We start from the raw sequence: 26049 nt of genomic DNA, 5'->3' as shown, positions 1-26049 counted from the left end.
ACGTATCTCCTCTTCATATTTAAGACTGTCTGATCCGGAATCCCCGGATGCTAGTGATCCGGCCCAGAGAAGCTCCCTGAGAGGTCCAGAGATGACGTCAGCGAAGCTGGAAGACTGCAGTCAAACACTGGAACTCGGTGTGGCTGTCAAAGATGATGACGGTAATGACGAGGAGGAGGCTGATGAAGAGGATAGCGATGATGTAGACTCTGGTAAGTTCAGGTGTTGAGGCAAGTCAATATTGGGCTACAATAAACTCTACTGTGCTGTGTAGCCTTTTCATAGCCTGACTGCCAGCCTGTTTCCCCTATATTGCCAACTCCTTATGGAGTGTGATTTGACAAGAGCGCAGAAACAGACTGTCAGTCAGGCTAGTTTATTCATAGTGCTGATGGTCTTTCATCAACACTACTGTCTGTTTTCAGTCAGGCTAGCCTGGGCAACTCCAGTCCTCCAGGGCCTGATTGGTGTCACAGTGTTGTCCCAGCCCCAGCTAACACACCTGACTTCAATAATCATCTAATCACGATCTTCAGTTAAAAATGCAATTAGTTTAAATCAGGTGTGTTTGCTAGGTAGGGATGAGGGAACAGTGGGATACCAATCAGGCCCCAGAGAACTGGAATTTCTCCAGGCTGGGCTAGTCTATTCATCACTACTGTCTGTTGTCAGTCAGGCTAGTCTATTCATCACTACTGTCTGTTGTCAGGCTAGTCTATTCATCACTACTGTCTGTTTTCAGTCAGGCTAGTCTGTTCATCACTACTGTCTGTTTTCAGTCAAGCTAGTCTACTCATCACTACTGTCTGTTGTCAGTCAGGCTAGTCTATTCATCACTACTGTCTGTTGTCAGGCTAGTCTGTTCATCACTACTGTCTGTTGTCAGTCAGACTAGTCTATTCATCACTACTGTCTGTTGTCAGACTAGTCTGTTCATCACTACTGTCTGTTGTCAGGCTAGTCTATTCATCACTACTGTCTGTTGTCAGTCAGGCTAGTCTGTTCATCACTACTGTCTGTTGTCAGGCTAGTCTGTTCATCACTACTGTCTGTTGTCAGTCAGGCTAGTCTATTCATCACTACTGTCTGTTGTCAGTCAGGCTAGTCTATTCATCACTACTGTCTGTTGTCAGGCTAGTCTATTCATCACTACTGTCTGTTGTCAGTCAGGCTAGTCTATTCATCACTACTGTCTGTTGTCAGGCTAGTCTATTCATCACTACTGTCTGTTGTCAGACTAGTCTATTCATCACTACTGTCTGTTGTCAGGCTAGTCTATTCATCACTACTGTCTGTTGTCAGGCTAGTCTATTCATCACTACTGTCTGTTGTCAGGCTAGTCTATTCATCACTACTGTCTGTTGTCAGGCTAGTCTATTCATCACTACTGTCTGTTGTCAGGCTAGTCTATTCATCACTACTGTCTGTTTTCAGTCAGGCTAGTCTATTCATCACTACTGTCTGTTTTCAGTCAGGCTAGTCTATTCATCACTACTGTCTGTTGTCAGGCTAGTCTATTCATCACTACTGTCTGTTATCAGACTAGTCTATTCATCACTACTGTCTGTTGTCAGTCTAGTCTATTCATCACTACTGTCTGTTGTCAGTCAGGCTAGTCTATTCATCACTACTGTCTGTTGTCAGTCAGGCTAGTCTATTCATCACTACTGTCTGTTGTCAGGCTAGTCTTCATCACTACTGTCTGTTGTCAGGCTAGTCTATTCATCACTACTGTCTGTTGTCAGTCAGGCTAGTCTATTCATCACTACTGTCTGTTGTCAGTCAGGCTAGTCTATTCATCACTACTGTCTGTTTTCAGGCTAGTCTATTCATCACTACTGTCTGTTGTCAGGCTAGTCTATTCATCACTACTGTCTGTTGTCAGGCTAGTCTATTCATCACTACTGTCTGTTGTCAGTCAGGCTAGTCTATTCATCACTACTGTCTGTTGTCAGTCAGGCTAGTCTATTCATCACTACTGTCTGTTGTCAGTCAGGCTAGTCTATTCATCACTACTGTCTGTTGTCAGGCTAGTCTATTCATCACTACTGTCTGTTGTCAGTCAGGCTAGTCTATTCATCACTACTGTCTTGTCAGTCAGACTAGTCTATTCATCACTACTGTCTGTTGTCAGGCTAGTCTATTCATCACTACTGTCTGTTTTCAGTCAGGCTAGTCTATTCATCACTACTGTCTGTTGTCAGTCAGGCTAGTCTATTCATCACTACTGTCTTGTCAGTCAGACTAGTCTATTCATCACTACTGTCTGTTGTCAGGCTAGTCTATTCATCACTACTGTCTGTTATCAGTCAGACTAGTCTATTCATCACTACTGTCTGTTGTCAGTCAGGCTAGTCTATTCATCACTACTGTCTGTTGTCAGGCTAGTCTATTCATCACTACTGTCTGTTGTCAGGCTAGTCTAACCATCACTACTGTCTGTTGTCAGTCAGGCTAGTCTATTCATCACTACTGTCTGTTGTCAGTCAGGCTAGTCTATTCATCACTACTGTCTGTTTTCAGTCAGGCTAGTCTATTCATCACTACTGTCTGTTGTCAGTCAGACTAGTCTGTTCATCACTACTGTCTGTTGTCAGGCTAGTCTGTTCATCACTACTGTCTGTTTTCAGGCTAGTCTATTCATCACTACTGTCTGTTGTCAGGCTAGTCTATTCATCACTACTGTCTGTTGTCAGGCTAGTCTATTCATCACTACTGTCTGTTGACAGTCAGGCTAGTCTATTCATCACTACTGTCTGTTGTCAGGCTAGTCTATTCATCACTACTGTCTGTTGTCAGGCTAGTCTATTCATCACTACTGTCTGTTGTCAGGCTAGTCTATTCATCACTACTGTCTGTTGTCAGGCTAGTCTATTCATCACTACTGTCTGTTGTCAGGCTAGTCTATTCATCACTACTGTCTGTTGTCAGGCTAGTCTATTCATCACTACTGTCTGTTGTCAGGCTAGTCTATTCATCACTACTGTCTGTTGTCAGGCTAGTCTATTCATCACTACTGTCTGTTTTCAGTCAGGCTAGTCTATTCATCACTACTGTCTGTTTTCAGTCAGGCTAGTCTATTCATCACTACTGTCTGTTTTCAGTCAGGCTAGTCTATTCATCACTACTGTCTGTTATCAGACTAGTCTATTCATCACTACTGTCTGTTGTCAGTCTAGTCTATTCATCACTACTGTCTGTTGTCAGTCAGGCTAGTCTATTCATCACTACTGTCTGTTGTCAGTCAGGCTAGTCTATTCATCACTACTGTCTGTTGTCAGGCTAGTCTTCATCACTACTGTCTGTTGTCAGGCTAGTCTATTCATCACTACTGTCTGTTGTCAGTCAGGCTAGTCTATTCATCACTACTGTCTGTTGTCAGTCAGGCTAGTCTATTCATCACTACTGTCTGTTTTCAGGCTAGTCTATTCATCACTACTGTCTGTTGTCAGGCTAGTCTATTCATCACTACTGTCTGTTGTCAGGCTAGTCTATTCATCACTACTGTCTGTTGTCAGTCAGGCTAGTCTATTCATCACTACTGTCTGTTGTCAGTCAGGCTAGTCTATTCATCACTACTGTCTGTTGTCAGGCTAGTCTATTCATCACTACTGTCTGTTGTCAGGCTAGTCTATTCATCACTACTGTCTGTTGTCAGTCAGGCTAGTCTATTCATCACTACTGTCTTGTCAGTCAGACTAGTCTATTCATCACTACTGTCTGTTGTCAGGCTAGTCTATTCATCACTACTGTCTGTTTTCAGTCAGGCTAGTCTATTCATCACTACTGTCTGTTGTCAGTCAGGCTAGTCTATTCATCACTACTGTCTTGTCAGTCAGACTAGTCTATTCATCACTACTGTCTGTTGTCAGGCTAGTCTATTCATCACTACTGTCTGTTATCAGTCAGACTAGTCTATTCATCACTACTGTCTGTTGTCAGTCAGGCTAGTCTATTCATCACTACTGTCTGTTGTCAGGCTAGTCTATTCATCACTACTGTCTGTTGTCAGGCTAGTCTACTCATCACTACTGTCTGTTGTCAGTCAGGCTAGTCTATTCATCACTACTGTCTGTTGTCAGTCAGGCTAGTCTATTCATCACTACTGTCTGTTTTCAGTCAGGCTAGTCTATTCATCACTACTGTCTGTTGTCAGTCAGACTAGTCTGTTCATCACTACTGTCTGTTGTCAGGCTAGTCTATTCATCACTACTGTCTGTTGTCAGACTAGTCTATTCATCACTACTGTCTGTTGTCAGACTAGTCTATTCATCACTACTGTCTGTTGTCAGGCTAGTCTATTCATCACTACTGTCTGTTGTCAGGCTAGTCTATTCATCACTACTGTCTGTTGTCAGACTAGTCTATTCATCACTACTGTCTGTTGTCAGACTAGTCTATTCATCACTACTGTCTGTTGTCAGGCTAGTCTATTCATCACTACTGTCTGTTGTCAGGCTAGTCTATTCATCACTACTGTCTGTTGTCAGGCTAGTCTATTCATCACTACTGTCTGTTGTCAGGCTAGTCTATTCATCACTACTGTCTGTTGTCAGGCTAGTCTATTCATCACTACTGTCTGTTGTCAGGCTAGTCTATTCATCACTACTGTCTGTTGTCAGTCAGGCTAGTCTATTCATCACTACTGTCTGTTGTCAGGCTAGTCTATTCATCACTACTGTCTGTTGTCAGTCAGGCTAGTCTATTCATCACTACTGTCTGTTGTCAGGCTAGTCTATTCATCACTACTGTCTGTTGTCAGGCTAGTCTATTCATCACTACTGTCTGTTGTCAGTCAGGCTAGTCTATTCATCACTACTGTCTGTTGTCAGGCTAGTCTATTCATCACTACTGTCTGTTGTCAGTCAGGCTAGTCTATTCATCACTACTGTCTGTTGTCAGGCTAGTCTATTCATCACTACTGTCTGTTGTCAGGCTAGTCTATTCATCACTACTGTCTGTTGTCAGGCTAGTCTATTCATCACTACTGTCTGTTTTCAGTCAGGCTAGTCTATTCATCACTACTGTCTGTTTTCAGTCAGGCTAGTCTATTCATCACTACTGTCTGTTTTCAGTCAGGCTAGTCTATTCATCACTACTGTCTGTTATCAGACTAGTCTATTCATCACTACTGTCTGTTGTCAGTCTAGTCTATTCATCACTACTGTCTGTTGTCAGTCAGGCTAGTCTATTCATCACTACTGTCTGTTGTCAGTCAGGCTAGTCTATTCATCACTACTGTCTGTTGTCAGTCAGGCTAGTCTATTCATCACTACTGTCTGTTTTCAGGCTAGTCTATTCATCACTACTGTCTGTTGTCAGGCTAGTCTATTCATCACTACTGTCTGTTGTCAGGCTAGTCTATTCATCACTACTGTCTGTTGTCAGTCAGGCTAGTCTATTCATCACTACTGTCTGTTGTCAGTCAGGCTAGTCTATTCATCACTACTGTCTGTTGTCAGGCTAGTCTATTCATCACTACTGTCTGTTGTCAGGCTAGTCTATTCATCACTACTGTCTGTTGTCAGTCAGGCTAGTCTATTCATCACTACTGTCTTGTCAGTCAGACTAGTCTATTCATCACTACTGTCTGTTGTCAGGCTAGTCTATTCATCACTACTGTCTGTTTTCAGTCAGGCTAGTCTATTCATCACTACTGTCTGTTGTCAGTCAGGCTAGTCTATTCATCACTACTGTCTTGTCAGTCAGACTAGTCTATTCATCACTACTGTCTGTTGTCAGGCTAGTCTATTCATCACTACTGTCTGTTGTCAGTCAGGCTAGTCTATTCATCACTACTGTCTTGTCAGTCAGACTAGTCTATTCATCACTACTGTCTGTTGTCAGGCTAGTCTATTCATCACTACTGTCTGTTTTCAGTCAGGCTAGTCTATTCATCACTACTGTCTGTTGTCAGTCAGGCTAGTCTATTCATCACTACTGTCTTGTCAGTCAGACTAGTCTATTCATCACTACTGTCTGTTGTCAGGCTAGTCTATTCATCACTACTGTCTGTTATCAGTCAGACTAGTCTATTCATCACTACTGTCTGTTGTCAGTCAGGCTAGTCTATTCATCACTACTGTCTGTTGTCAGGCTAGTCTATTCATCACTACTGTCTGTTGTCAGGCTAGTCTACTCATCACTACTGTCTGTTGTCAGTCAGGCTAGTCTATTCATCACTACTGTCTGTTGTCAGTCAGGCTAGTCTATTCATCACTACTGTCTGTTTTCAGTCAGGCTAGTCTATTCATCACTACTGTCTGTTGTCAGTCAGACTAGTCTGTTCATCACTACTGTCTGTTGTCAGGCTAGTCTATTCATCACTACTGTCTGTTGTCAGGCTAGTCTATTCATCACTACTGTCTGTTGTCAGTCAGGCTAGTCTATTCATCACTACTGTCTGTTGTCAGTCAGGCTAGTCTATTCATCACTACTGTCTGTTGTCAGTCAGGCTAGTCTATTCATCACTACTGTCTTGTCAGTCAGACTAGTCTATTCATCACTACTGTCTGTTGTCAGGCTAGTCTATTCATCACTACTGTCTGTTTTCAGTCAGGCTAGTCTATTCATCACTACTGTCTGTTGTCAGTCAGGCTAGTCTATTCATCACTACTGTCTTGTCAGTCAGACTAGTCTATTCATCACTACTGTCTGTTGTCAGGCTAGTCTATTCATCACTACTGTCTGTTATCAGTCAGACTAGTCTATTCATCACTACTGTCTGTTGTCAGTCAGGCTAGTCTATTCATCACTACTGTCTGTTGTCAGGCTAGTCTATTCATCACTACTGTCTGTTGTCAGGCTAGTCTACTCATCACTACTGTCTGTTGTCAGTCAGGCTAGTCTATTCATCACTACTGTCTGTTGTCAGTCAGGCTAGTCTATTCATCACTACTGTCTGTTTTCAGTCAGGCTAGTCTATTCATCACTACTGTCTGTTGTCAGTCAGACTAGTCTGTTCATCACTACTGTCTGTTGTCAGACTAGTCTGTTCATCACTACTGTCTGTTGTCAGGCTAGTCTATTCATCACTACTGTCTGTTGTCAGGCTAGTCTATTCATCACTACTGTCTGTTGTCAGGCTAGTCTATTCATCACTACTGTCTGTTGTCAGGCTAGTCTATTCATCACTACTGTCTGTTGTCAGGCTAGTCTATTCATCACTACTGTCTGTTGTCAGGCTAGTCTATTCATCACTACTGTCTGTTGTCAGGCTAGTCTATTCATCACTACTGTCTGTTGTCAGGCTAGTCTATTCATCACTACTGTCTGTTTTCAGTCAGGCTAGTCTATTCATCACTACTGTCTGTTTTCAGTCAGGCTAGTCTATTCATCACTACTGTCTGTTTTCAGTCAGGCTAGTCTATTCATCACTACTGTCTGTTTTCAGTCAGGCTAGTCTATTCATCACTACTGTCTGTTATCAGACTAGTCTATTCATCACTACTGTCTGTTGTCAGTCTAGTCTATTCATCACTACTGTCTGTTGTCAGTCAGGCTAGTCTATTCATCACTACTGTCTGTTGTCAGTCAGGCTAGTCTATTCATCACTACTGTCTGTTGTCAGGCTAGTCTTCATCACTACTGTCTGTTGTCAGGCTAGTCTATTCATCACTACTGTCTGTTGTCAGTCAGGCTAGTCTATTCATCACTACTGTCTGTTGTCAGTCAGGCTAGTCTATTCATCACTACTGTCTGTTTTCAGGCTAGTCTATTCATCACTACTGTCTGTTGTCAGGCTAGTCTATTCATCACTACTGTCTGTTGTCAGGCTAGTCTATTCATCACTACTGTCTGTTGTCAGGCTAGTCTATTCATCACTACTGTCTGTTGTCAGTCAGGCTAGTCTATTCATCACTACTGTCTGTTGTCAGTCAGGCTAGTCTATTCATCACTACTGTCTGTTGTCAGGCTAGTCTATTCATCACTACTGTCTGTTGTCAGTCAGGCTAGTCTATTCATCACTACTGTCTTGTCAGTCAGACTAGTCTATTCATCACTACTGTCTGTTGTCAGGCTAGTCTATTCATCACTACTGTCTGTTTTCAGTCAGGCTAGTCTATTCATCACTACTGTCTGTTGTCAGTCAGGCTAGTCTATTCATCACTACTGTCTTGTCAGTCAGACTAGTCTATTCATCACTACTGTCTGTTGTCAGGCTAGTCTATTCATCACTACTGTCTGTTATCAGTCAGACTAGTCTATTCATCACTACTGTCTGTTGTCAGTCAGACTAGTCTGTTCATCACTACTGTCTGTTGTCAGGCTAGTCTATTCATCACTACTGTCTGTTTTCAGGCTAGTCTATTCATCACTACTGTCTGTTGTCAGGCTAGTCTATTCATCACTACTGTCTGTTGTCAGGCTAGTCTATTCATCACTACTGTCTGTTGTCAGGCTAGTCTATTCATCACTACTGTCTGTTGTCAGGCTAGTCTATTCATCACTACTGTCTGTTGTCAGGCTAGTCTATTCATCACTACTGTCTGTTGTCAGGCTAGTCTATTCATCACTACTGTCTGTTGTCAGGCTAGTCTATTCATCACTACTGTCTGTTGTCAGGCTAGTCTATTCATCACTACTGTCTGTTGTCAGGCTAGTCTATTCATCACTACTGTCTGTTGTCAGGCTAGTCTATTCATCACTACTGTCTGTTGTCAGTCAGGCTAGTCTATTCATCACTACTGTCTGTTGTCAGTCAGGCTAGTCTATTCATCACTACTGTCTGTTGTCAGTCAGGCTAGTCTATTCATCACTACTGTCTGTTGTCAGTCAGGCTAGTCTATTCATCACTACTGTCTGTTGTCAGTCAGGCTAGTCTATTCATCACTACTGTCTGTTGTCAGTCAGGCTAGTCTATTCATCACTACTGTCTGTTGTCAGTCAGGCTAGTCTATTCATCACTACTGTCTGTTGTCAGTCAGGCTAGTCTATTCATCACTACTGTCTGTTGTCAGTCAGGCTAGTCTATTCATCACTACTGTCTGTTGTCAGGCTAGTCTGTTCATCACTACTGTCTGTTGTCAGGCTAGTCTATTCATCACTACTGTCTGTTGTCAGTCAGGCTAGTCTATTCATCACTACTGTCTGTTGTCAGTCAGGCTAGTCTATTCATCACTACTGTCTGTTGTCAGTCAGACTAGTCTATTCATCACTACTGTCTGTTGTCAGTCAGACTAGTCTATTCATCACTACTGTCTGTTGTCAGTCAGGCTAGTCTATTCATCACTACTGTCTGTTGTCAGTCAGGCTAGTCTATTCATCACTACTGTCTGTTGTCAGTCAGGCTAGTCTATTCATCACTACTGTCTGTTGTCAGTCAGGCTAGTCTATTCATCACTACTGTCTGTTGTCAGTCAGGCTAGTCTATTCATCACTACTGTCTGTTGTCAGTCAGGCTAGTCTATTCATCACTACTGTCTGTTGTCAGGCTAGTCTATTCATCACTACTGTCTGTTGTCAGGCTAGTCTATTCATCACTACTGTCTGTTGTCAGTCAGGCTAGTCTATTCATCACTACTGTCTGTTGTCAGGCTAGTCTATTCATCACTACTGTCTGTTGTCAGGCTAGTCTATTCATCACTACTGTCTGTTGTCAGGCTAGTCTATTCATCACTACTGTCTGTTGTCAGGCTAGTCTATTCATCACTACTGTCTGTTGTCAGTCAGGCTAGTCTATTCATCACTACTGTCTGTTGTCAGTCAGGCTAGTCTATTCATCACTACTGTCTGTTGTCAGTCAGGCTAGTCTATTCATCACTACTGTCTGTTGTCAGGCTAGTCTATTCATCACTACTGTCTGTTTTCAGGCTAGTCTATTCATCACTACTGTCTGTTGTCAGTCAGACTAGTCTATTCATCACTACTGTCTGTTGTCAGTCAGACTAGTCTATTCATCACTACTGTCTGTTGTCAGTCAGACTAGTCTATTCATCACTACTGTCTGTTGTCAGACTAGTCTATTCATCACTACTGTCTGTTGTCAGGCTAGTCTATTCATCACTACTGTCTGTTGTCAGGCTAGTCTATTCATCACTACTGTCTGTTGTCAGGCTAGTCTATTCATCACTACTGTCTGTTGTCAGACTAGTCTATTCATCACTACTGTCTGTTGTCAGTCAGGCTAGTCTATTCATCACTACTGTCTGTTTTCAGTCAGGCTAGTCTATTCATCACTACTGTCTGTTGTCAGTCAGGCTAGTCTATTCATCACTACTGTCTGTTGTCAGGCTAGTCTATTCATCACTACTGTCTGTTTTCAGTCAGGCTAGTCTATTCATCACTACTGTCTGTTTTCAGTCAGGCTAGTCTATTCATCACTACTGTCTGTTGTCAGGCTAGTCTGTTCATCACTACTGTCTGTTGTCAGTCAGGCTAGTCTATTCATCACTACTGTCTGTTGTCAGTCAGGCTAGTCTATTCATCACTACTGTCTGTTGTCAGTCAGGCTAGTCTATTCATCACTACTGTCTGTTGTCAGGCTAGTCTATTCATCACTACTGTCTGTTTTCAGTCAGGCTAGTCTATTCATCACTACTGTCTGTTTTCAGGCTAGTCTATTCATCACTACTGTCTGTTTTCAGTCAGGCTAGTCTATTCATCACTACTGTCTGTTGTCAGTCAGGCTAGTCTATTCATCACTACTGTCTGTTGTCAGTCAGGCTAGTCTATTCATCACTACTGTCTGTTGTCAGTCAGACTAGTCTATTCATCACTACTGTCTGTTTTCAGTCAAACTAGTCTATTCATCACTACTGTCTGTTTTCAGTCAGGCTAGTCTATTCATCACTACTGTCTGTTGTCAGTCAGGCTAGTCTATTCATCACTACTGTCTGTTGTCAGTCAGGCTAGTCTATTCATCACTACTGTCTGTTGTCAGTCAGGCTAGTCTATTCATCACTACTGTCTGTTGTCAGGCTAGTCTTCATCACTACTGTCTGTTGTCAGGCTAGTCTATTCATCACTACTGTCTGTTGTCAGTCAGGCTAGTCTATTCATCACTACTGTCTGTTGTCAGTCAGGCTAGTCTATTCATCACTACTGTCTGTTTTCAGGCTAGTCTATTCATCACTACTGTCTGTTGTCAGGCTAGTCTATTCATCACTACTGTCTGTTGTCAGGCTAGTCTATTCATCACTACTGTCTGTTGTCAGTCAGGCTAGTCTATTCATCACTACTGTCTGTTGTCAGTCAGGCTAGTCTATTCATCACTACTGTCTGTTGTCAGTCAGGCTAGTCTATTCATCACTACTGTCTGTTGTCAGGCTAGTCTATTCATCACTACTGTCTGTTGTCAGTCAGGCTAGTCTATTCATCACTACTGTCTTGTCAGTCAGACTAGTCTATTCATCACTACTGTCTGTTGTCAGGCTAGTCTATTCATCACTACTGTCTGTTTTCAGTCAGGCTAGTCTATTCATCACTACTGTCTGTTGTCAGTCAGGCTAGTCTATTCATCACTACTGTCTTGTCAGTCAGACTAGTCTATTCATCACTACTGTCTGTTGTCAGGCTAGTCTATTCATCACTACTGTCTGTTATCAGTCAGACTAGTCTATTCATCACTACTGTCTGTTGTCAGTCAGGCTAGTCTATTCATCACTACTGTCTGTTGTCAGGCTAGTCTATTCATCACTACTGTCTGTTGTCAGGCTAGTCTAACCATCACTACTGTCTGTTGTCAGTCAGGCTAGTCTATTCATCACTACTGTCTGTTGTCAGTCAGGCTAGTCTATTCATCACTACTGTCTGTTTTCAGTCAGGCTAGTCTATTCATCACTACTGTCTGTTGTCAGTCAGACTAGTCTGTTCATCACTACTGTCTGTTGTCAGGCTAGTCTGTTCATCACTACTGTCTGTTTTCAGGCTAGTCTATTCATCACTACTGTCTGTTGTCAGGCTAGTCTATTCATCACTACTGTCTGTTGTCAGGCTAGTCTATTCATCACTACTGTCTGTTGACAGTCAGGCTAGTCTATTCATCACTACTGTCTGTTGTCAGGCTAGTCTATTCATCACTACTGTCTGTTGTCAGGCTAGTCTATTCATCACTACTGTCTGTTGTCAGGCTAGTCTATTCATCACTACTGTCTGTTGTCAGGCTAGTCTATTCATCACTACTGTCTGTTGTCAGGCTAGTCTATTCATCACTACTGTCTGTTGTCAGGCTAGTCTATTCATCACTACTGTCTGTTGTCAGGCTAGTCTATTCATCACTACTGTCTGTTTTCAGTCAGGCTAGTCTATTCATCACTACTGTCTGTTTTCAGTCAGGCTAGTCTATTCATCACTACTGTCTGTTTTCAGTCAGGCTAGTCTATTCATCACTACTGTCTGTTATCAGACTAGTCTATTCATCACTACTGTCTGTTGTCAGTCTAGTCTATTCATCACTACTGTCTGTTGTCAGTCAGGCTAGTCTATTCATCACTACTGTCTGTTGTCAGTCAGGCTAGTCTATTCATCACTACTGTCTGTTGTCAGGCTAGTCTTCATCACTACTGTCTGTTGTCAGGCTAGTCTATTCATCACTACTGTCTGTTGTCAGTCAGGCTAGTCTATTCATCACTACTGTCTGTTGTCAGTCAGGCTAGTCTATTCATCACTACTGTCTGTTTTCAGGCTAGTCTATTCATCACTACTGTCTGTTGTCAGGCTAGTCTATTCATCACTACTGTCTGTTGTCAGGCTAGTCTATTCATCACTACTGTCTGTTGTCAGTCAGGCTAGTCTATTCATCACTACTGTCTGTTGTCAGTCAGGCTAGTCTATTCATCACTACTGTCTGTTGTCAGGCTAGTCTATTCATCACTACTGTCTGTTGTCAGGCTAGTCTATTCATCACTACTGTCTGTTGTCAGTCAGGCTAGTCTATTCATCACTACTGTCTTGTCAGTCAGACTAGTCTATTCATCACTACTGTCTGTTGTCAGGCTAGTCTATTCATCACTACTGTCTGTTTTCAGTCAGGCTAGTCTATTCATCACTACTGTCTGTTGTCAGTCAGGCTAGTCTATTCATCACTACTGTCTTGTCAGTCAGACTAGTCTATTCATCACTACTGTCTGTTGTCAGGCTAGTCTATTCATCACTACTGTCTGTTATCAGTCAGACTAGTCTATTCATCACTACTGTCTGTTGTCAGTCAGGCTAGTCTATTCATCACTACTGTCTGTTGTCAGGCTAGTCTATTCATCACTACTGTCTGTTGTCAGGCTAGTCTACTCATCACTACTGTCTGTTGTCAGTCAGGCTAGTCTATTCATCACTACTGTCTGTTGTCAGTCAGGCTAGTCTATTCATCACTACTGTCTGTTTTCAGTCAGGCTAGTCTATTCATCACTACTGTCTGTTGTCAGTCAGACTAGTCTGTTCATCACTACTGTCTGTTGTCAGGCTAGTCTATTCATCACTACTGTCTGTTGTCAGACTAGTCTATTCATCACTACTGTCTGTTGTCAGACTAGTCTATTCATCACTACTGTCTGTTGTCAGGCTAGTCTATTCATCACTACTGTCTGTTGTCAGGCTAGTCTATTCATCACTACTGTCTGTTGTCAGACTAGTCTATTCATCACTACTGTCTGTTGTCAGACTAGTCTATTCATCACTACTGTCTGTTGTCAGGCTAGTCTATTCATCACTACTGTCTGTTGTCAGGCTAGTCTATTCATCACTACTGTCTGTTGTCAGGCTAGTCTATTCATCACTACTGTCTGTTGTCAGGCTAGTCTATTCATCACTACTGTCTGTTGTCAGGCTAGTCTATTCATCACTACTGTCTGTTGTCAGGCTAGTCTATTCATCACTACTGTCTGTTGTCAGTCAGGCTAGTCTATTCATCACTACTGTCTGTTGTCAGGCTAGTCTATTCATCACTACTGTCTGTTGTCAGTCAGGCTAGTCTATTCATCACTACTGTCTGTTGTCAGGCTAGTCTATTCATCACTACTGTCTGTTGTCAGGCTAGTCTATTCATCACTACTGTCTGTTGTCAGTCAGGCTAGTCTATTCATCACTACTGTCTGTTGTCAGGCTAGTCTATTCATCACTACTGTCTGTTGTCAGTCAGGCTAGTCTATTCATCACTACTGTCTGTTGTCAGGCTAGTCTATTCATCACTACTGTCTGTTGTCAGGCTAGTCTATTCATCACTACTGTCTGTTGTCAGGCTAGTCTATTCATCACTACTGTCTGTTTTCAGTCAGGCTAGTCTATTCATCACTACTGTCTGTTTTCAGTCAGGCTAGTCTATTCATCACTACTGTCTGTTTTCAGTCAGGCTAGTCTATTCATCACTACTGTCTGTTATCAGACTAGTCTATTCATCACTACTGTCTGTTGTCAGTCTAGTCTATTCATCACTACTGTCTGTTGTCAGTCAGGCTAGTCTATTCATCACTACTGTCTGTTGTCAGTCAGGCTAGTCTATTCATCACTACTGTCTGTTTTCAGTCAGGCTAGTCTATTCATCACTACTGTCTGTTGTCAGTCAGGCTAGTCTATTCATCACTACTGTCTGTTGTCAGGCTAGTCTATTCATCACTACTGTCTGTTTTCAGTCAGGCTAGTCTATTCATCACTACTGTCTGTTTTCAGTCAGGCTAGTCTATTCATCACTACTGTCTGTTGTCAGGCTAGTCTGTTCATCACTACTGTCTGTTGTCAGTCAGGCTAGTCTATTCATCACTACTGTCTGTTGTCAGTCAGGCTAGTCTATTCATCACTACTGTCTGTTGTCAGTCAGGCTAGTCTATTCATCACTACTGTCTGTTGTCAGGCTAGTCTATTCATCACTACTGTCTGTTTTCAGTCAGGCTAGTCTATTCATCACTACTGTCTGTTTTCAGGCTAGTCTATTCATCACTACTGTCTGTTTTCAGTCAGGCTAGTCTATTCATCACTACTGTCTGTTGTCAGTCAGGCTAGTCTATTCATCACTACTGTCTGTTGTCAGTCAGGCTAGTCTATTCATCACTACTGTCTGTTGTCAGTCAGACTAGTCTATTCATCACTACTGTCTGTTTTCAGTCAAACTAGTCTATTCATCACTACTGTCTGTTTTCAGTCAGGCTAGTCTATTCATCACTACTGTCTGTTGTCAGTCAGGCTAGTCTATTCATCACTACTGTCTGTTGTCAGTCAGGCTAGTCTATTCATCACTACTGTCTGTTGTCAGTCAGGCTAGTCTATTCATCACTACTGTCTGTTGTCAGGCTAGTCTTCATCACTACTGTCTGTTGTCAGGCTAGTCTATTCATCACTACTGTCTGTTGTCAGTCAGGCTAGTCTATTCATCACTACTGTCTGTTGTCAGTCAGGCTAGTCTATTCATCACTACTGTCTGTTTTCAGGCTAGTCTATTCATCACTACTGTCTGTTGTCAGGCTAGTCTATTCATCACTACTGTCTGTTGTCAGGCTAGTCTATTCATCACTACTGTCTGTTGTCAGTCAGGCTAGTCTATTCATCACTACTGTCTGTTGTCAGTCAGGCTAGTCTATTCATCACTACTGTCTGTTGTCAGTCAGGCTAGTCTATTCATCACTACTGTCTGTTGTCAGGCTAGTCTATTCATCACTACTGTCTGTTGTCAGTCAGGCTAGTCTATTCATCACTACTGTCTTGTCAGTCAGACTAGTCTATTCATCACTACTGTCTGTTGTCAGGCTAGTCTATTCATCACTACTGTCTGTTTTCAGTCAGGCTAGTCTATTCATCACTACTGTCTGTTGTCAGTCAGGCTAGTCTATTCATCACTACTGTCTTGTCAGTCAGACTAGTCTATTCATCACTACTGTCTGTTGTCAGGCTAGTCTATTCATCACTACTGTCTGTTATCAGTCAGACTAGTCTATTCATCACTACTGTCTGTTGTCAGTCAGGCTAGTCTATTCATCACTACTGTCTGTTGTCAGGCTAGTCTATTCATCACTACTGTCTGTTGTCAGGCTAGTCTAACCATCACTACTGTCTGTTGTCAGTCAGGCTAGTCTATTCATCACTACTGTCTGTTGTCAGTCAGGCTAGTCTATTCATCACTACTGTCTGTTTTCAGTCAGGCTAGTCTATTCATCACTACTGTCTGTTGTCAGTCAGACTAGTCTGTTCATCACTACTGTCTGTTGTCAGGCTAGTCTGTTCATCACTACTGTCTGTTTTCAGGCTAGTCTATTCATCACTACTGTCTGTTGTCAGGCTAGTCTATTCATCACTACTGTCTGTTGTCAGGCTAGTCTATTCATCACTACTGTCTGTTGACAGTCAGGCTAGTCTATTCATCACTACTGTCTGTTGTCAGGCTAGTCTATTCATCACTACTGTCTGTTGTCAGGCTAGTCTATTCATCACTACTGTCTGTTGTCAGGCTAGTCTATTCATCACTACTGTCTGTTGTCAGGCTAGTCTATTCATCACTACTGTCTGTTGTCAGGCTAGTCTATTCATCACTACTGTCTGTTGTCAGGCTAGTCTATTCATCACTACTGTCTGTTGTCAGGCTAGTCTATTCATCACTACTGTCTGTTTTCAGTCAGGCTAGTCTATTCATCACTACTGTCTGTTTTCAGTCAGGCTAGTCTATTCATCACTACTGTCTGTTTTCAGTCAGGCTAGTCTATTCATCACTACTGTCTGTTATCAGACTAGTCTATTCATCACTACTGTCTGTTGTCAGTCTAGTCTATTCATCACTACTGTCTGTTGTCAGTCAGGCTAGTCTATTCATCACTACTGTCTGTTGTCAGTCAGGCTAGTCTATTCATCACTACTGTCTGTTGTCAGGCTAGTCTTCATCACTACTGTCTGTTGTCAGGCTAGTCTATTCATCACTACTGTCTGTTGTCAGTCAGGCTAGTCTATTCATCACTACTGTCTGTTGTCAGTCAGGCTAGTCTATTCATCACTACTGTCTGTTTTCAGGCTAGTCTATTCATCACTACTGTCTGTTGTCAGGCTAGTCTATTCATCACTACTGTCTGTTGTCAGGCTAGTCTATTCATCACTACTGTCTGTTGTCAGTCAGGCTAGTCTATTCATCACTACTGTCTGTTGTCAGTCAGGCTAGTCTATTCATCACTACTGTCTGTTGTCAGGCTAGTCTATTCATCACTACTGTCTGTTGTCAGGCTAGTCTATTCATCACTACTGTCTGTTGTCAGTCAGGCTAGTCTATTCATCACTACTGTCTTGTCAGTCAGACTAGTCTATTCATCACTACTGTCTGTTGTCAGGCTAGTCTATTCATCACTACTGTCTGTTTTCAGTCAGGCTAGTCTATTCATCACTACTGTCTGTTGTCAGTCAGGCTAGTCTATTCATCACTACTGTCTTGTCAGTCAGACTAGTCTATTCATCACTACTGTCTGTTGTCAGGCTAGTCTATTCATCACTACTGTCTGTTATCAGTCAGACTAGTCTATTCATCACTACTGTCTGTTGTCAGTCAGGCTAGTCTATTCATCACTACTGTCTGTTGTCAGGCTAGTCTATTCATCACTACTGTCTGTTGTCAGGCTAGTCTACTCATCACTACTGTCTGTTGTCAGTCAGGCTAGTCTATTCATCACTACTGTCTGTTGTCAGTCAGGCTAGTCTATTCATCACTACTGTCTGTTTTCAGTCAGGCTAGTCTATTCATCACTACTGTCTGTTGTCAGTCAGACTAGTCTGTTCATCACTACTGTCTGTTGTCAGGCTAGTCTATTCATCACTACTGTCTGTTGTCAGACTAGTCTATTCATCACTACTGTCTGTTGTCAGACTAGTCTATTCATCACTACTGTCTGTTGTCAGGCTAGTCTATTCATCACTACTGTCTGTTGTCAGGCTAGTCTATTCATCACTACTGTCTGTTGTCAGACTAGTCTATTCATCACTACTGTCTGTTGTCAGACTAGTCTATTCATCACTACTGTCTGTTGTCAGGCTAGTCTATTCATCACTACTGTCTGTTGTCAGGCTAGTCTATTCATCACTACTGTCTGTTGTCAGGCTAGTCTATTCATCACTACTGTCTGTTGTCAGGCTAGTCTATTCATCACTACTGTCTGTTGTCAGGCTAGTCTATTCATCACTACTGTCTGTTGTCAGGCTAGTCTATTCATCACTACTGTCTGTTGTCAGTCAGGCTAGTCTATTCATCACTACTGTCTGTTGTCAGTCAGGCTAGTCTATTCATCACTACTGTCTGTTGTCAGTCAGGCTAGTCTATTCATCACTACTGTCTGTTGTCAGGCTAGTCTATTCATCACTACTGTCTGTTGTCAGGCTAGTCTATTCATCACTACTGTCTGTTGTCAGTCAGGCTAGTCTATTCATCACTACTGTCTGTTGTCAGGCTAGTCTATTCATCACTACTGTCTGTTGTCAGTCAGGCTAGTCTATTCATCACTACTGTCTGTTGTCAGGCTAGTCTATTCATCACTACTGTCTGTTGTCAGGCTAGTCTATTCATCACTACTGTCTGTTGTCAGGCTAGTCTATTCATCACTACTGTCTGTTTTCAGTCAGGCTAGTCTATTCATCACTACTGTCTGTTTTCAGTCAGGCTAGTCTATTCATCACTACTGTCTGTTTTCAGTCAGGCTAGTCTATTCATCACTACTGTCTGTTATCAGACTAGTCTATTCATCACTACTGTCTGTTGTCAGTCTAGTCTATTCATCACTACTGTCTGTTGTCAGTCAGGCTAGTCTATTCATCACTACTGTCTGTTGTCAGTCAGGCTAGTCTATTCATCACTACTGTCTGTTGTCAGTCAGGCTAGTCTATTCATCACTACTGTCTGTTTTCAGGCTAGTCTATTCATCACTACTGTCTGTTGTCAGGCTAGTCTATTCATCACTACTGTCTGTTGTCAGGCTAGTCTATTCATCACTACTGTCTGTTGTCAGTCAGGCTAGTCTATTCATCACTACTGTCTGTTGTCAGTCAGGCTAGTCTATTCATCACTACTGTCTGTTGTCAGGCTAGTCTATTCATCACTACTGTCTGTTGTCAGGCTAGTCTATTCATCACTACTGTCTGTTGTCAGTCAGGCTAGTCTATTCATCACTACTGTCTTGTCAGTCAGACTAGTCTATTCATCACTACTGTCTGTTGTCAGGCTAGTCTATTCATCACTACTGTCTGTTTTCAGTCAGGCTAGTCTATTCATCACTACTGTCTGTTGTCAGTCAGGCTAGTCTATTCATCACTACTGTCTTGTCAGTCAGACTAGTCTATTCATCACTACTGTCTGTTGTCAGGCTAGTCTATTCATCACTACTGTCTGTTGTCAGTCAGGCTAGTCTATTCATCACTACTGTCTTGTCAGTCAGACTAGTCTATTCATCACTACTGTCTGTTGTCAGGCTAGTCTATTCATCACTACTGTCTGTTTTCAGTCAGGCTAGTCTATTCATCACTACTGTCTGTTGTCAGTCAGGCTAGTCTATTCATCACTACTGTCTTGTCAGTCAGACTAGTCTATTCATCACTACTGTCTGTTGTCAGGCTAGTCTATTCATCACTACTGTCTGTTATCAGTCAGACTAGTCTATTCATCACTACTGTCTGTTGTCAGTCAGGCTAGTCTATTCATCACTACTGTCTGTTGTCAGGCTAGTCTATTCATCACTACTGTCTGTTGTCAGGCTAGTCTACTCATCACTACTGTCTGTTGTCAGTCAGGCTAGTCTATTCATCACTACTGTCTGTTGTCAGTCAGGCTAGTCTATTCATCACTACTGTCTGTTTTCAGTCAGGCTAGTCTATTCATCACTACTGTCTGTTGTCAGTCAGACTAGTCTGTTCATCACTACTGTCTGTTGTCAGGCTAGTCTATTCATCACTACTGTCTGTTGTCAGGCTAGTCTATTCATCACTACTGTCTGTTGTCAGTCAGGCTAGTCTATTCATCACTACTGTCTGTTGTCAGTCAGGCTAGTCTATTCATCACTACTGTCTGTTGTCAGTCAGGCTAGTCTATTCATCACTACTGTCTTGTCAGTCAGACTAGTCTATTCATCACTACTGTCTGTTGTCAGGCTAGTCTATTCATCACTACTGTCTGTTTTCAGTCAGGCTAGTCTATTCATCACTACTGTCTGTTGTCAGTCAGGCTAGTCTATTCATCACTACTGTCTTGTCAGTCAGACTAGTCTATTCATCACTACTGTCTGTTGTCAGGCTAGTCTATTCATCACTACTGTCTGTTATCAGTCAGACTAGTCTATTCATCACTACTGTCTGTTGTCAGTCAGGCTAGTCTATTCATCACTACTGTCTGTTGTCAGGCTAGTCTATTCATCACTACTGTCTGTTGTCAGGCTAGTCTATTCATCACTACTGTCTGTTGTCAGTCAGGCTAGTCTATTCATCACTACTGTCTGTTGTCAGTCAGGCTAGTCTATTCATCACTACTGTCTGTTTTCAGTCAGGCTAGTCTATTCATCACTACTGTCTGTTGTCAGTCAGACTAGTCTGTTCATCACTACTGTCTGTTGTCAGACTAGTCTGTTCATCACTACTGTCTGTTGTCAGGCTAGTCTATTCATCACTACTGTCTGTTGTCAGGCTAGTCTATTCATCACTACTGTCTGTTGTCAGGCTAGTCTATTCATCACTACTGTCTGTTGTCAGGCTAGTCTATTCATCACTACTGTCTGTTGTCAGGCTAGTCTATTCATCACTACTGTCTGTTGTCAGGCTAGTCTATTCATCACTACTGTCTGTTGTCAGGCTAGTCTATTCATCACTACTGTCTGTTGTCAGGCTAGTCTATTCATCACTACTGTCTGTTTTCAGTCAGGCTAGTCTATTCATCACTACTGTCTGTTTTCAGTCAGGCTAGTCTATTCATCACTACTGTCTGTTTTCAGTCAGGCTAGTCTATTCATCACTACTGTCTGTTTTCAGTCAGGCTAGTCTATTCATCACTACTGTCTGTTTTCAGTCAGGCTAGTCTATTCATCACTACTGTCTGTTATCAGACTAGTCTATTCATCACTACTGTCTGTTGTCAGTCTAGTCTATTCATCACTACTGTCTGTTGTCAGTCAGGCTAGTCTATTCATCACTACTGTCTGTTGTCAGTCAGGCTAGTCTATTCATCACTACTGTCTGTTGTCAGGCTAGTCTTCATCACTACTGTCTGTTGTCAGGCTAGTCTATTCATCACTACTGTCTGTTGTCAGTCAGGCTAGTCTATTCATCACTACTGTCTGTTGTCAGTCAGGCTAGTCTATTCATCACTACTGTCTGTTTTCAGGCTAGTCTATTCATCACTACTGTCTGTTGTCAGGCTAGTCTATTCATCACTACTGTCTGTTGTCAGGCTAGTCTATTCATCACTACTGTCTGTTGTCAGGCTAGTCTATTCATCACTACTGTCTGTTGTCAGTCAGGCTAGTCTATTCATCACTACTGTCTGTTGTCAGGCTAGTCTATTCATCACTACTGTCTGTTGTCAGGCTAGTCTATTCATCACTACTGTCTGTTGTCAGTCAGGCTAGTCTATTCATCACTACTGTCTTGTCAGTCAGACTAGTCTATTCATCACTACTGTCTGTTGTCAGGCTAGTCTATTCATCACTACTGTCTGTTTTCAGTCAGGCTAGTCTATTCATCACTACTGTCTGTTGTCAGTCAGGCTAGTCTATTCATCACTACTGTCTTGTCAGTCAGACTAGTCTATTCATCACTACTGTCTGTTGTCAGGCTAGTCTATTCATCACTACTGTCTGTTATCAGTCAGACTAGTCTATTCATCACTACTGTCTGTTGTCAGTCAGACTAGTCTGTTCATCACTACTGTCTGTTGTCAGGCTAGTCTATTCATCACTACTGTCTGTTTTCAGGCTAGTCTATTCATCACTACTGTCTGTTGTCAGGCTAGTCTATTCATCACTACTGTCTGTTGTCAGGCTAGTCTATTCATCACTACTGTCTGTTGTCAGGCTAGTCTATTCATCACTACTGTCTGTTGTCAGGCTAGTCTATTCATCACTACTGTCTGTTGTCAGGCTAGTCTATTCATCACTACTGTCTGTTGTCAGGCTAGTCTATTCATCACTACTGTCTGTTGTCAGGCTAGTCTATTCATCACTACTGTCTGTTGTCAGGCTAGTCTATTCATCACTACTGTCTGTTGTCAGGCTAGTCTATTCATCACTACTGTCTGTTGTCAGGCTAGTCTATTCATCACTACTGTCTGTTGTCAGGCTAGTCTATTCATCACTACTGTCTGTTGTCAGTCAGGCTAGTCTATTCATCACTACTGTCTGTTGTCAGTCAGGCTAGTCTATTCATCACTACTGTCTGTTGTCAGTCAGGCTAGTCTATTCATCACTACTGTCTGTTGTCAGTCAGGCTAGTCTATTCATCACTACTGTCTGTTGTCAGTCAGGCTAGTCTATTCATCACTACTGTCTGTTGTCAGTCAGGCTAGTCTATTCATCACTACTGTCTGTTGTCAGTCAGGCTAGTCTATTCATCACTACTGTCTGTTGTCAGTCAGGCTAGTCTATTCATCACTACTGTCTGTTGTCAGTCAGGCTAGTCTATTCATCACTACTGTCTGTTGTCAGGCTAGTCTGTTCATCACTACTGTCTGTTGTCAGGCTAGTCTGTTCATCACTACTGTCTGTTGTCAGTCAGGCTAGTCTATTCATCACTACTGTCTGTTGTCAGTCAGGCTAGTCTATTCATCACTACTGTCTGTTGTCAGTCAGACTAGTCTATTCATCACTACTGTCTGTTGTCAGTCAGACTAGTCTATTCATCACTACTGTCTGTTGTCAGTCAGGCTAGTCTATTCATCACTACTGTCTGTTGTCAGTCAGGCTAGTCTATTCATCACTACTGTCTGTTGTCAGTCAGGCTAGTCTATTCATCACTACTGTCTGTTGTCAGTCAGGCTAGTCTATTCATCACTACTGTCTGTTGTCAGTCAGGCTAGTCTATTCATCACTACTGTCTGTTGTCAGTCAGGCTAGTCTATTCATCACTACTGTCTGTTGTCAGTCAGGCTAGTCTATTCATCACTACTGTCTGTTGTCAGGCTAGTCTATTCATCACTACTGTCTGTTGTCAGTCAGGCTAGTCTATTCATCACTACTGTCTGTTGTCAGTCAGGCTAGTCTATTCATCACTACTGTCTGTTGTCAGGCTAGTCTATTCATCACTACTGTCTGTTGTCAGGCTAGTCTATTCATCACTACTGTCTGTTGTCAGGCTAGTCTATTCATCACTACTGTCTGTTGTCAGTCAGGCTAGTCTATTCATCACTACTGTCTGTTGTCAGTCAGGCTAGTCTATTCATCACTACTGTCTGTTGTCAGTCAGGCTAGTCTATTCATCACTACTGTCTGTTGTCAGGCTAGTCTATTCATCACTACTGTCTGTTTTCAGGCTAGTCTATTCATCACTACTGTCTGTTGTCAGTCAGACTAGTCTATTCATCACTACTGTCTGTTGTCAGTCAGACTAGTCTATTCATCACTACTGTCTGTTGTCAGTCAGACTAGTCTATTCATCACTACTGTCTGTTGTCAGACTAGTCTATTCATCACTACTGTCTGTTGTCAGGCTAGTCTATTCATCACTACTGTCTGTTGTCAGGCTAGTCTATTCATCACTACTGTCTGTTGTCAGGCTAGTCTATTCATCACTACTGTCTGTTGTCAGACTAGTCTATTCATCACTACTGTCTGTTGTCAGTCAGGCTAGTCTATTCATCACTACTGTCTGTTTTCAGTCAGGCTAGTCTATTCATCACTACTGTCTGTTGTCAGTCAGGCTAGTCTATTCATCACTACTGTCTGTTGTCAGGCTAGTCTATTCATCACTACTGTCTGTTTTCAGTCAGGCTAGTCTATTCATCACTACTGTCTGTTTTCAGTCAGGCTAGTCTATTCATCACTACTGTCTGTTGTCAGGCTAGTCTGTTCATCACTACTGTCTGTTGTCAGTCAGGCTAGTCTATTCATCACTACTGTCTGTTGTCAGTCAGGCTAGTCTATTCATCACTACTGTCTGTTGTCAGTCAGGCTAGTCTATTCATCACTACTGTCTGTTGTCAGGCTAGTCTATTCATCACTACTGTCTGTTGTCAGGCTAGTCTATTCATCACTACTGTCTGTTTTCAGTCAGGCTAGTCTATTCATCACTACTGTCTGTTTTCAGGCTAGTCTATTCATCACTACTGTCTGTTTTCAGTCAGGCTAGTCTATTCATCACTACTGTCTGTTGTCAGTCAGGCTAGTCTATTCATCACTACTGTCTGTTGTCAGTCAGACTAGTCTATTCATCACTACTGTCTGTTTTCAGTCAAACTAGTCTATTCATCACTACTGTCTGTTTTCAGTCAGGCTAGTCTATTCATCACTACTGTCTGTTGTCAGTCAGGCTAGTCTATTCATCACTACTGTCTGTTGTCAGGCTAGTCTATTCATCACTACTGTCTGTTGTCAGTCAGGCTAGTCTATTCATCACTACTGTCTGTTGTCAGGCTAGTCTATTCATCACTACTGTCTGTTGTCAGGCTAGTCTGTTCATCACTACTGTCTGTTGTCAGTCAGGCTAGTCTATTCATCACTACTGTCTGTTGTCAGTCAGGCTAGTCTATTCATCACTACTGTCTGTTGTCAGTCAGGCTAGTCTATTCATCACTACTGTCTGTTGTCAGGCTAGTCTATTCATCACTACTGTCTGTTGTCAGGCTAGTCTATTCATCACTACTGTCTGTTTTCAGTCAGGCTAGTCTATTCATCACTACTGTCTGTTTTCAGGCTAGTCTATTCATCACTACTGTCTGTTTTCAGTCAGGCTAGTCTATTCATCACTACTGTCTGTTGTCAGTCAGGCTAGTCTATTCATCACTACTGTCTGTTGTCAGTCAGACTAGTCTATTCATCACTACTGTCTGTTTTCAGTCAAACTAGTCTATTCATCACTACTGTCTGTTTTCAGTCAGGCTAGTCTATTCATCACTACTGTCTGTTGTCAGTCAGGCTAGTCTATTCATCACTACTGTCTGTTGTCAGGCTAGTCTATTCATCACTACTGTCTGTTGTCAGTCAGGCTAGTCTATTCATCACTACTGTCTGTTGTCAGGCTAGTCTATTCATCACTACTGTCTGTTGTCAGTCAGACTAGTCTATTCATCACTACTGTCTGTTGTCAGGCTAGTCTATTCATCACTACTGTCTGTTGTCAGTCAGGCTAGTCTATTCATCACTACTGTCTGTTGTCAGGCTAGTCTATTCATCACTACTGTCTGTTGTCAGGCTAGTCTATTCATCACTACTGTCTGTTGTCAGTCAGGCTAGTCTATTCATCACTACTGTCTGTTGTCAGGCTAGTCTACTCATCACTACTGTCTGTTGTCAGTCAGACTAGTCTGTTCATCACTACTGTCTGTTGTCAGGCTAGTCTATTCATCACTACTGTCTGTTGTCAGGCTAGTCTATTCATCACTACTGTCTGTTGTCAGTCAGTCTAGTCTATTCATCACTACTGTCTGTTGTCAGGCTAGTCTATTCATCACTACTGTCTGTTGTCAGGCTAGTCTATTCATCACTACTGTCTGTTGTCAGTCAGTCTAGTCTATTCATCACTACTGTCTGTTGTCAGACTAGTCTATTCATCACTACTGTCTGTTGTCAGGCTAGTCTATTCATCACTACTGTCTGTTGTCAGGCTAGTCTATTCATCACTACTGTCTGTTGTCAGGCTAGTCTATTCATCACTACTGTCTGTTGTCAGGCTAGTCTATTCATCACTACTGTCTGTTGTCAGGCTAGTCTATTCATCACTACTGTCTGTTGTCAGGCTAGTCTATTCATCACTACTGTCTGTTGTCAGTCAGTCTAGTCTATTCATCACTACTGTCTGTTGTCAGTCAGGCTAGTCTATTCATCACTACTGTCTGTTGTCAGTCAGGCTAGTCTATTCATCACTACTGTCTGTTGTCAGTCAGGCTAGTCTATTCATCACTACTGTCTGTTGTCAGACTAGTCTATTCATCACTACTGTCTGTTGTCAGTCAGGCTAGTCTATTCATCA

The 26049-nt window shown here is 42.2% G+C and overlaps 1 protein-coding gene across 1 annotated transcript in view; it reads left to right on the top strand.

Moving 5' to 3' along the window:
• LOC124017133 (zinc finger protein 501-like) overlaps positions 1–26049 on the top strand; it is a 39011-nt gene that overhangs the window by 492 nt on the left and 12470 nt on the right. The window contains exon 2 of the mRNA XM_046332527.1: positions 25–212. Coding sequence (XP_046188483.1) covers positions 92–212 — 121 coding nt within the window. The 5' untranslated portion in view covers positions 25–91. The remainder of the gene's footprint in view (positions 1–24; positions 213–26049) is intronic.

The sequence above is a fragment of the Oncorhynchus gorbuscha genome, unplaced genomic scaffold (genome assembly GCF_021184085.1).
Source record: "Oncorhynchus gorbuscha isolate QuinsamMale2020 ecotype Even-year unplaced genomic scaffold, OgorEven_v1.0 Un_scaffold_1642, whole genome shotgun sequence".
NCBI classification, from domain to species: Eukaryota; Metazoa; Chordata; class Actinopteri; order Salmoniformes; family Salmonidae; genus Oncorhynchus; species Oncorhynchus gorbuscha.
The sequence above is the reverse complement of the archived record's forward strand: the minus strand, read 5'-3'. Positions and strand labels throughout refer to the sequence as shown.